General features: G+C 40.4%; 1 protein-coding gene across 1 annotated transcript; it reads right to left on the bottom strand.

Annotated features, from left to right (window-relative positions):
• Positions 1 to 4,068: 4,068 nt before the first annotated feature.
• On the bottom strand, positions 4,069 to 9,233 carry gata1a (GATA binding protein 1a). The gene is made up of 6 exons (XM_010771442.1): positions 9,127 to 9,233; positions 6,819 to 7,058; positions 6,001 to 6,468; positions 5,375 to 5,520; positions 5,103 to 5,228; positions 4,069 to 4,697 (listed from the first exon to the last, which is right to left on the bottom strand). Exons 2-6 carry the CDS (start codon positions 7,027 to 7,029, stop codon positions 4,419 to 4,421), a joined length of 1,230 nt encoding a protein of 409 aa, XP_010769744.1. The 5' UTR covers positions 7,030 to 7,058; positions 9,127 to 9,233; the 3' UTR covers positions 4,069 to 4,418.
• Between the last annotated feature and the right edge of the window lie 2,775 nt (positions 9,234 to 12,008).

Raw genomic sequence — 12,008 nt, 5'->3', positions numbered from 1 at the left:
GCTGTCTGAAAACGGCTACCATCATTCCTGTCCCCAAAAAGACACCAGTCAGAGAGCTCAACGACTACAGGCCCATAGCCCTAACATCGGCGGTGATGAAATGTTTCGAAAGACTGATAGCCGACTACATGAAAGCCAGCCTCCCACCCTCCCTCGACCCTCATCAATTCGCCTATAGAGCCAACAGATCCACGGATGATGCCATCGCCACGGTCCTTCACACAGCTGTGAGCCACCTAGAAGGCCCAGGCAACTATATAAGGATGCTGTTTGTCGATTTTAGCTCAGATTTTAACACCATCATACCTGACATACTAGTGGAAAAACTGTCAAGCCTAGGTTTCCCCTCCATCTTATGCGCCTGGATGAATAATTTCNTTTATACATTTAAAAAAAAAAATATTATTAATAATAACGTTTGCATAGAAATTTTCAGGGGCGGACTAGCCATCTGTATAATTTCCCCGCAACGAGGCTCCCCCGAGCCTCGTTGCGGGGAAATTATACAGATGGCTAGTCCGCCCCTGAAAATTTCTATGCAAACGTTATTATTAATAATATTTTTTTTTTTAAATGTATAAAAAAAGTTAATCAATTTTTTTTTATACATTTTTTATTTTTTTTTTCATTTTTATTTCTAATCATCTCGCGACCCCCACTTTGGCAACCCCTGACCTAAAGTATGACATTTAGAGCATCTTCAAGAAGTAATGTTATTGTGTGCATTCTTGATGTAACCCACTGTGTCTAAAATGTAATCATATTCAGCTCAATATGCTATCATGATATGAGCCATCAATGAACATGACAACACACGCACACATAAAAGAGTGTGTTATCTCCAAACTGCAGTGTGTGGAGTTGGACATCCTGTGTCAGTTGGTGAGAAAGTGGAGCTGCAGTGTTGTCTCCTTCCCTTCAGGGGGCGCACATGCACCACATGTTTCAAAAGAAGCATGCTGTACAGTAAGCTGAGGTAGTTGCATTCAAATCTATATTATAACATAGTAGTGTTGACATGTGTTCTGTTATTCAGACATGCCTCTGTTTCCCCTTTCAGAAAGACTGCTGTTGGATATGACTCTCAAACACATCATGATTATATCCAAGGTTGGTTATGATCTATTTAATAGTCTCCCAACGTATCAAAGATAATAAAAGCTCTTGATAAAAGCATCCATGTTATAGTAGTTTCCACAAACAGGCTGAAGGGAGAGCAGTCATACCCTTCAGAAGCAGAGGAGCGCTAACGGACGGCCTTGTGAGTGAACTTGGCGGCCTGTGGTTCCTAATCTTTCCCCGTCATTTGTTGCCATTTCCCCAGAGCAGAGCTGGCGGTCACAGCAGCAGATAAACAGCAGATAGAGACAGTTCATTTTATTATTTCATGTCTTCTCTTTTACAATGTATTGTGTTTCTTGTGAAGGTTTCACCATTTTCTTTCTTGGGCTCACTATAGTTTGAATGTTTCACTAGCAAGAGAAACTTTTCATATTATTACGAATTATTTGATTTATAAGACATTTTAATCTGAATGATATGCACTCTTAACACTAGAAAACGTATGATCCCCCAAAATGTATCTATGAAAAACAGAAACTGAAAATGATTCTTCCTCTAAGACTAGTTGAAAGAAAACAAACAAAATACAAATGTGTCTATGAGCTTCTGCAGATTTCTCCTAAATTATACAATAACAATATTCAAATACTTTTCTCTTATCTAATTTTTACGTAGTTTTCTCTTGTCTCACAGATTCAATATATTACATGTCTAATATATGTAATATTTAATGTGAAGCGCTAAAATAAATACAATTAATTATTAATAAAATGGAAAAATCAAATAAGTATTTACACTTAAACACTTATTTAGATAAGACAAAGCCTTGTTTAGAAATTAAATAGGACACTTTAGAAAACTTGCAATCGAAAAAGTAATTATCTTAGTGAAAGATATGAACTGGGGAAGTTGCATGATGATGTGTCAGTACAATATTCACCTGTAGTGATTTAGGGTCAACTTTGGGCACATTTGATAAGTACAATCAAATAGGACACCCCTCGTTTCACCCTGTTACATCACATGACATCAATACATTAACTTCCCATCCCCACAGCCCAGAGGGAATCATGGGAAATATGCATGACAACACTTATGTTGGTTAGTGGACTGTTCATGAAACTATGCTGCACTAGAAATGATCACAAGTTAGACGTTTGGTAATGAACTCGTACAAATGCTGATCGTCAAGATATTTTGATGATGATTTGGTGTGTGTGTGTGTGTGTGTGTGTGTGTGTGTGTGTGTGTGTGTGTGTGTGTGTGTGTGTGTGTGTGTGTGTGTGTGTGTGTGTGATGAGTGGGTGTCGGGCCCAGATGTTCGCAGGGCCGTGCATGAATGCAAGTCTTATTTCTTCTTGAGGTCTGCAGTGAAGCGTGTACACATTTGCTGAATATGAAAACACTCAGTGTGTGTCCACAGATTATGAAACACAACCGAGAGTTCATCTGACCCGAACATGACTCGTTTATTTTGAAACAGTGAGGGAAAGTAAATCTATATGCTTTCTTTTATAACATCTTCCTTAAAACCAATGAAGATAGCTATCTGTAAACGAGTTAATTCGACCTTGCAGTCCTTCATGTGCCTGCAGATAAAACCAAATGATTTATTGCAACTGGTATCATGTCCTAACACCTAAAGAGGACAGGGTGCTCCTTGCTGTCTAACCGTCAGGGAGTGTGAGGGTGGTGTTGCCAGCAGCAGGTGGATGTTGGGGGTCTGTGGCCTCAGTGATAACCTATCAGTCATCTCACAGAGCTCAGCGGCAACCCCAGCCCTGCAGCACAACACAACACAACACACTGCACTTATGCATTTGAAATACACTGCATTACTGAGGAGATGGTATAAAAGGACAAGAAATGTTACATGTTTCTTTGCATTTATGGATTTACAGTTATTTTATGTTGCAAAATCCTGTGAAAAAGCATGCACTATGTAGTGTAATCTAATCATACTGTAAGACATGCTCAAGTTTGATCAGTGTGATACAGTTATCTCTTTTTATAATAATGGAAACTGGAACCTGAAAGTGTCCTCTAATTACTGCAGGACATTTTTATTTTTTTACTACATTATGTGGTCAAAGTGATGGTGGCTGCTTTTACTCAAATAAAGAATCTAAAAAAAAAAGTCCAATATACTCAAATCCATGTCTTTGGTCTCTAGAAAGTAGCGTTACCACATGATGAAAATACTTTGTAAGTACAAAAAGTTTAGGTACTCATTGTGGAGAGTGGCCATATCATCTCATTAATTAATAATGAGTTCACAATAATGTGTAAGTGTCTGGTGAATGTGGGGCTATTATCACCTAATACGGTGCTGTAATGTTATTATTATTATTATTATTATTATTTTTTTTTTTAAATAATTGAATCTGTAACTTTGTATGTTCTCTCATAGATGTAGTGCAGTGGAAGTATAATGTTAGAATACACGGAAATACTTTACATTAAAATTGTACTTTAGTACAGTTTTTGAGTATTAACTTTCCACTTCTGTGAGGAAGAAACAAAAATGGATTTCAGAATCTGTCATATCATGACACATTGTACTCTCAGAGACCCTCACGAGAGTGGACATTTTATGCATGAAAAATCCCCTAAACAGTAATAGCAAAAGCAAACATGAGAGAGAGAGTGTGTGTGTGTGTGTGTGTGTGTGTGTGTGTGTGTGTGTGTGTGTGTGTGTGTGTGTGTGTGTGTGTGTGTACCTGAAGCTCAGTCACTGATAAACTAAATTTAAAACCCAGGTTAAAGTGTTTAAGCACTTTAGTTTAATGTTCTTCCTTTCCACAGAATGGAGAATTTGCATAAACCCGCTACGCACAATCACTCTGTCAAAGTGCAGCGTGCCTGCACAAAGAGACTTTTATCCACCTGAGCAGAGGAGGACAATGCACCCACACAGGAGAACTTTCTGCGGTCGGGTCACCGCGCTAAACGGATAAAGTGAGAATTCAAATTACATCCAAAACAAAAGCCCTCATAACTCCCAGCTGAATAAGTCACACGGTTTTTATTTTCGAATGTATAGAGTTTCAATATGAATTTATGGATACAAAACAGACACAAAGCTTAATTTCACATCATGAATAATAGAAGATATCAAGCAGTCAAATTAGTATTTACAGCTGATTTAATTCCCTTATCAGTGTGTTGACATGCACAGCAACCTCAGCTGAGTGATTGTATCTGACTTCAAACATAACCTACATGATCAGATAAAAACAAATAAAACACAGTGAATAATAAACAGAAAACTTCACAACCAATGTAGAAAGGTATATACAAATTCACACAAATAACTGGCCAATTGCTCAATATATTACTGCTCCCAGGGGCCTGTTCTACACCATTGTGGGCATCATACCAGTGTTGAGGTGGTGTGTGTATTGAAATGAGTGTGAGGGGTGCAGCGGTTGGGGTGTTGGCATGAGGTGGGGTAAGTGGCTGTAGGAGAGGAGGGAACCGGGGCCGAGGGAGTAGGGCCCGCAGTCGTCCATGGGCTGAGGCCCATCGGAGTACGACTCAAACATGGCCACCTTCTTGCTCTTCTTGTTCTTGTTGGACACCTTCCTGTTGCGTGTCTGGATGCCCTCCTTCTTCATGGCGAGGGGCCGGTTCACCTGGGAGGAGAAACAAATCAAAGGGTCTATTTAAAATATAATTAAAAAAATGTAATGCAGCTCTTTAAAGGGGCCCTATTATACGTTTTGGGTTTTTCCTTTCCTGTAGTTTGGTATATACGTAGGTTTTTGTGCATGTAAATGGTCTGCAAAGGCTAAAATTACAAATGTCTCTCCCACACACTCCCCCCCCCCCCTGCCCGAAACGCCTCCATTGGACTCCTTTGTTTACTTCCTTAACATAGTTACATCACATTGTACGTGATAGGCTAAGGGGCGGGACATCTCTAAGCAGTTGACCAATCAACACAGAGCTGGCAAGCTAACCAATCTGCTATTCAAGTAAGATGTAGTCTGCAGAAAAACAAGGAACAAGACAGAGTTTTATCCAGACGACTGACTCACATTGTGCAGTTTGAAGTAGAGTCCACAGGCGTTACACACAGGCTCACCGCTGGCGTTGCGTCTCCACAGTGTTGTTGTGCTTGTGTGACAGTTGGCACACACTGTACCTGCCCGCTTGCTGACAATCTGGATCACAGAAAATAAAATCAGGGTTTTTAAACTTCTGAGGCAAAGATCAGTAGCCTGTACGTAGAATATTGCATAAATCAGATAATGTGAGTGTGTAGTCAGACACGCGGAAAGGTGTGTTGGTGCATCCTATTGGGTCGTACCAGTCTCTTCTTGGGGCGGATCAGGGGTCTGTTTTGGCCGTTCATCTTGTGGTACAGTCCACAGGCGTTGCACAGGTAGTGGCCCGTACCATCCCGGCGCCACAGAGGGGTGGCTGTGGCTCCACAGTTAACACACTCTCTGGCCTCTGTTCAAAATCACCAATACTCAGTTATTACTCAGTTATGTATTGTAGTAAATGAAAGGGTTAACACAACATGCTTCACATACATTTAAGATATAAACCATGCTTAAAATGAATTAGGCAGTGTTTGGAAGCAGATTCTCCCATATTAATTACCAAGTCTCATAATACAGTATGGGATCATTCATCACATTTAGTCCATTTGTTTTCTTTCTGAAGCTTTCAATCATATCACATGATCTCCATTAGCAGATGGATGTACCCAGGTGTTACCAAACAGTAGAGTCATAAAAATGTTTTATTCAATTAGTCTAGTTTGTTTAAAGAATTTGGTCAATGGCACCAGAACAACTAGATTTCTGGAGGTGGGCCACGTGACTTGATGTCAAGTTCGAGAGAAGCCAATTTTCTTTTTTCAAACGTTTTAAAGAAGACAAACACACCAAGAAATCCTCTCTCCAAAAAACACAAGTGCATTCTCACCTGGAGTGGATATCCTCATCTTGTTGCGGAGTTTCGGGGAGAAGGAGGGGTTGATCCAGGCTCCTGGTCCGGGGTAGTTGTAGTCCTGCGGACCCGTCATGTACGGGCTATAGGGGCTCAGCATGTGTGGGTGTGACGATGAGGTGTACACACTCCCAGCAGCAGGAGTCAGATTCAGAAAGCTGCTGCTGACCCCCGACCCCCCCAGCGGGCTCAGCCTCTCGGCCTTCAGGGCCTCTTGGAGCCGGGGGCTCTCCCTGCCCGGAGACCCATATCCATCCCTGGAGGAGGTGAAGGAGGAGGTGAGGCAGGGGGTGTAGAGGGAGGTGGGGGTGTGGGAGTGCATCTTAGAGAGGGGGCTGCTGCTCCAGGAGGATCCAGTAGGGGTGTAGGTGGAGTGGCTGTTGCCTGCCCCGTCCAGCAGCTGCAGGTTACCCAGGAGGCTCGGGGAGGAGAACACCTGTCGGACTTTGGGACAACAGATTTACTCAGATTAGATTTAGAATTCAGATTCGGAGTACTCAATCAACTATCAAATTGACATATAATGGAAATGTGTCTTTGGCAAGCGGTTGGTTCTTCCACTGTCTTGGGTCCATTAAAATATCAGCTGTATTAGAAATGTATAATTTACTACACAATAATATACACCTATACAAGTTGTTCAATAAGAGGGATCATCAAGGATTGGAAAGGGAGCCTAATTTTGTGTCAAGGTACGTGTGTGTGTGTGTGTGTGTGTGTGTGTGTGTGTGTGTGTGTGTTTGTGTGTGTGTTTGAGCAGATATGTGATGGGCGACAGTGAAAGGAGTACTGACCCGAGCTGTGTCTGTAGGTGGGAGGCGCTCGGCTGTGGCTCGGGGTGGAGAAGAAGGAATGGAGGCCGGAGTAGTCCGGTTCCTGGCCAGAGAAGAAGGCCTCCGCCTCGTCTCCGGGAGCCAAGAGGCCTGGCTCAGAGGAGAAACCGGCCAGAGGATCTGAGCTGAGCAGAGCCGGAGAAACCCAGTGAGACTGCTCTGAATCCTCCATGATTACAGATAAAACCTCAACCTAAAGCACTACAAGAAATAAATAATAATGTGAATAATGTAAAGGCTCTACGTGCAACAGCTTTTAACGTTACTATCCTAATGGAGCTCAACATGTATTAAATGCATGTATTTATACAAATTAAACAACAGTTAAATGTTAACAAAAGACCAAAAAGAATCTTAAAGCACAACCAGAGCAGGGATAGGAACAATATTTAATTTGACAACTACATTTACTGCATTTTCTTCGTTACATAACATATCTTTGAGTTTAATGGAAATAAAGTGTATGTCTTTCTATATTAAAGCCACTGGAACCACATATAGTTGGATAGAAACACATAAGATGACACTTGAAGTCTGAAGAAAGGAAAATAAATTGTTGTCACTTAAAGGCATTAGCTAAATCTTCCCACACCAAGAATCTAAAGTGTTGAACTCTCCTTTACTGTTTGTACGTTTCTTGATTGCCAGACCATGCAACAATCCATCAATCTTTGCATGCTTGGTATATAAACACATTTTCCTTATTAGTTTTTAAGTTAACACGCACATATTGTATTCTGCAAAGCAGGGTATGTGAGATTTCTGCCAAATGAATCCTCTCTGGATTATTTGTTTCAAAAACTAAAATCCTTCATCCGACATTATTTAGTTTGCAGTGCCACAATTAACTGTGTTTGATTTACTGTCACTTTGATTGCATTATCTGCACTTCATAACAACCAATGCAACTTGAAGTTATCAGGGATCGCGATCTCTCGACAGCAGGTCTCTTCAAACTTCCTTTTCTAGGATCCTCATTTCACTGTGGCTGAAAGTAAAAAAAACTTAAAATAGCCGAGTCTATAAAAGTAGTGATGCAGCCAGTGACCAAACAGTTTCTCAGCGGCCTTTCTACTGTAGGTGTGCCAGTTAGAAGAATGCAAAAGACATGTCCTCTGGGACACCCCATCGCAGTACAGGGTGGACAAACAGACTAAAAAAAGAGTTGTTTTCTAAGTGAAAGTATTGGTGGTTACTTCTGTCACACTGCTTTAGGTGATGAGATGTTTTCACACCTGTTCTCTCTAATTGTGAGGGTGTTCTTACCAAGTAATGCTGAATTACTCACAAATAAACACAATTTATGAAACAATGATCTGTCCTAGAGATGAAAAGCAAACGTGTTGCCCTTTAAAAATATAAAAAATGACTGCTTAACTGAAGAAATTATGAAAAAACGCGGAAATGTCAGTAAGCCAGAGCGAGGCCGCTGTTGCTCCATATCTTTAGAGGAAAGAGAAGAGGAAAGACAGAGAGGCTGATAGAGGCTGATAAAGTCTGAGAAGATCTGATAGACAGCATTATTATAATGCTAAATATATCCACTGATACTACAGGAGCTCAGAATCTCATCTGATTCATAGAAATCAATTATACTAGAAATGCGACCAATGTTCAAATACAGCAAGGTGAGCATGGAGAAATTGTAGACAAACTAAGTAATAGATTTAAAATCATTCGCAAAAACAGAAACAATTGATTCCCAACATTTAAAAACAACAACATTTGTTTCAGTAAATACCTGGATTGCATACACACACACACAATATATCATATTTAAAATGAATACAAAATTCCTGTTTTAATTTATTTCCGCAAATGAAGCATTCATTAATGCTCACACAAGAACTTAATGATAATTGGGAAGAACCTAGTTGTTACAGTTATCACTTCTAACATAATTGATACGATATTTAATCGGATATTTAATTAATTGAACTCTCTTTAAGTCAACTTAACGCATGATGAAGAAGGTCAATTTTGATGTTAATTGATTCCTTCACTAGTTTACACAGACCCCAGAAAAATGCTGACAGAATATACAAAATAGTAATAATTGAAATGCTAGAAATAATGTCACCCTACTTCAAAGACCTCATCTCTCGTATTTCTAGAAGTCAGAGTCAATCAAGCGATAAATGCCCTGAGTTGCAACTCCAGAAAGCTGGTTAAAGTTTTAAATGCATTTGTTTTGATCACACTCTTTAATATATAATCTGGATGATGTGCTGGTGTCTCCGAGGAGTCAAAGAGCCGAGGGGTCGCCTACCTGAGGGTCTCAGAGGAGCGTCAGTGGAGAACGAGTGGAGCTCCTCGCTAAAGGTAGAAGGCAACAAGAACACAAACTTCTCCAACCAGCAGACAAACTTTAGGGCTCAGAGACCGTGGGAGGGGTCGGGGGGGGACAACTTTTTAAAAGACACACCTCTTTGGTCCAGAGAGAAATGTGAGGGTTGGATGAAACATGACTGTGTGACTGGGTAATTTATTCCACAAATAATGTTTGTTTTAGCAGAGACTTTTGGCTCTCACAGGAAGTGTGAAGGTGTCCCCTTTAATTTCTTCCTCTAATCCGTGAACCAATCCCAATTGAATGTACTTTTGTTCTTTTACTCTGTTATTTAATTTTGTATTCATATATAAAAGTGCAGGTGGTTTTTGTTATTTAACGTTGTTTCCTTACACATGTATTTGCAACGTTTTTTTTCGAGATGTTGTAAACCAAACCGAAGTTATTACTATGAATGAATCATTTGTTTGCTTATTTTTTACACTGTTATTTTATTTTGTAATCAAATGTAAAACGACATATTATTTAATTGTATTTGTAAACACCTTTTTAAAGAGCACTTGTTGGGGCCCTGTAGTGGGATTGGATGGTTGGGATATAAAGTCGACTCTTTCTTTGTATATTTTATTTTTACTGAGTGAGTGAGTGTTTGAATACTTTACAGCATTTCAACATGTTATGGGGATGGGTATAAAACTTTTGGATACTTCTTTTTGTGTCTTTTCTGAGAAGCAGCTCCAGTAAGGGATGTCCTTTAAGAAAGACAATCTTCTGCTCGGTCTATGAATGTGTGTGCAGGTAGTACCGATAACATGTTAGACTCTCTGATAAGGTCCAGGGAGAACGTATCTCAACATCAGCTCCAAACTACAACCATTATCAAACAGCAGGCTGAGCTACATGTAATGCATCTTCATGTTGTGGAAGGATGTGGAAGGAGGCGTGTGGCGCAGTGGGTTGTGCGTTGGTGTCAGGGGGTCACAGGTTCAAACCCCACTGCAGTCAGCATGTCGTTGTGTCCCTGAGACACTTCACCCCAAGTTGCTCCTGTGGGGATTGCCCACAGTATTGAGTATGTAAGTTGCTTTGGATAAAAGCGTCTAACAAGTGACATGTCATGTAATGTTAGTGTTTGCACAGATCACACACACAGTAATGTAATATTTAGAACACCATGCAGTCGGTGTAGGGTGGGAATTTTTGGTCTGTTGATGAAATGTGCATACAGCTCCTGATAAGAGCGAGCCCACATGGAAAAGTGTTGCGCAGACATTTGAACAAAGCGACTATAAAATGCAAAGCCTCAATTTCTTTGTGGTAGGCCTACGGCAAAGCTTAGAGTGGAACACAGTAATGCAAATCAGGTGAGGAGCTGCAATCATGGGGGGGGGGGGGNAGGAAGAATAGCCACGCTCATGCCAGTGCTGATGGGGATCCCCATAAAGACAAGACACAGACATATGAAGCCTGTGTGTGAATGAGCTCCATCAGTTGGCAAGGCTGACACTGTGCCAGCATTTGGTAGTCAAAGCAGCTTCCCAACTCAACTCTCTCTTTGTCCATTTATTCAGGGAAATCAGGGGAGGAAAAACAGTTGGGAAGAATTGAGACAGAACTTTTTTAATATATGCAACGCTGGATATATTTTATGCCATTAAAAACACCTGCTGCAGTTACATTCTAATGATATCCTGATACGGCGGTGAGCTGGGCCGAGTAACTGTATCATTTGTGTCTGATGCAAATAGGTGATAACTGTGAAAGAGAATAGTTTATTGAGCCATTTGTTTTCTTAAACTTGTCACACTTTCTAAAGCTACATGGTGTAGAGGTCACGATACACAACACATTTATTACATTTAATCTCCTCTTCATCAGGGTGACAGGAGGATTTAGAAATATGCATTAACATGTCACAGAAACAAGCTGTATTTATAGAGCTAAACAGGTGTGGAGTTAGCCTGCTAGCATGTTGAATAGTGACTTCATCAGGCTGTCTTTCGAAATGTAGCTCCCTTATGTCCAATCCCTATATACTCTCATGTTTAGGAGGTTATCTTGCTTTATCGTTTGCATTATTTACAAAAGAAAAGGCATTCAGTGTATTTTTTAAATGTGACATAGTATAATCGGAAGACTTCAGAATAATCTTTAAAAAAGGTTAGAGGGAAATCAAATGGTTGCGATGATTGAACTTTTATTTGAACAACCAGTGATGAAACACCCCCAATGCATGCTAGGTAGGCTCCACCTGACCAGGATTAGCTATATATGTTTCACTTGTGTCCTGGAACATTTCGGATTTTTTTTAATACCTTGTTTTCTTGGATTTGAATGTCTATGAAAGTGCATGAAAGATAAATACAGTATACAATGTAAGGTCAATCCAGACAAGTACTTGTATTATGTTGCATATCTATTTGTAGTAGAAGTGTGTTATTCGTGTTTAATAATGGTTGAAAGGATGATGATCCGTCCTTGATTGTTAATAACATGACAGGAGTTGATTTTTGTTGAGTCTATATTACTATAGTGTGTAAAAGTGTGTTTGATTGATCTGTGCGGACCCTAGGAAGAATAGCCACGCTCATGCCAGTGCTGATGGGAGGTGTGTGTGTGTGTGTGTGTGTGTGTGTGTGCGTGTGTGTGTGTGTGTGTGTGTGTGTGTGTGTGTGTGTGTGTGTGTGTGTGTGTGTGTGTGTGTGTATGTATGTGAATGACAGTGATATTATGAGTGCATTGTGGACAGCTGGGCAGGGATGTGGCCGTGCCTCTATGCGAGTATGTGGGGGTGTGTGTGTGTGTGTGTGTGTGTGTGTGTGTGTGTGTGTGTGTGTGTGTGTGTGTGTGTGTGTGTATGT

Source organism: Notothenia coriiceps, unplaced genomic scaffold (assembly GCF_000735185.1).
Source record: "Notothenia coriiceps isolate Sejong01 unplaced genomic scaffold, NC01 NC01_scaffold00009998, whole genome shotgun sequence".
Lineage (NCBI taxonomy): Eukaryota > Metazoa > Chordata > Actinopteri > Perciformes > Nototheniidae > Notothenia > Notothenia coriiceps.
The sequence above is the reverse complement of the archived record's forward strand: the minus strand, read 5'-3'. Positions and strand labels throughout refer to the sequence as shown.

Coding starts and splice junctions, on each gene's coding strand:
- gata1a (XM_010771442.1), bottom strand. CDS start 7,029: ATGGAGGATTCAGAGCAGTCTCACTGGGTTTCTCCGGCTCTGCTCAGC. Junction 5,521..6,000: donor GATGAGGATATCCACTCCAG/GTGAGAATGCAC, acceptor GATTTTGAACAG/AGGCCAGAGAGTGTGTTAAC. Junction 4,698..5,102: donor TCTACTTCAAACTGCACAAT/GTGAGTCAGTCG, acceptor TTCTCCTCCCAG/GTGAACCGGCCCCTCGCCAT.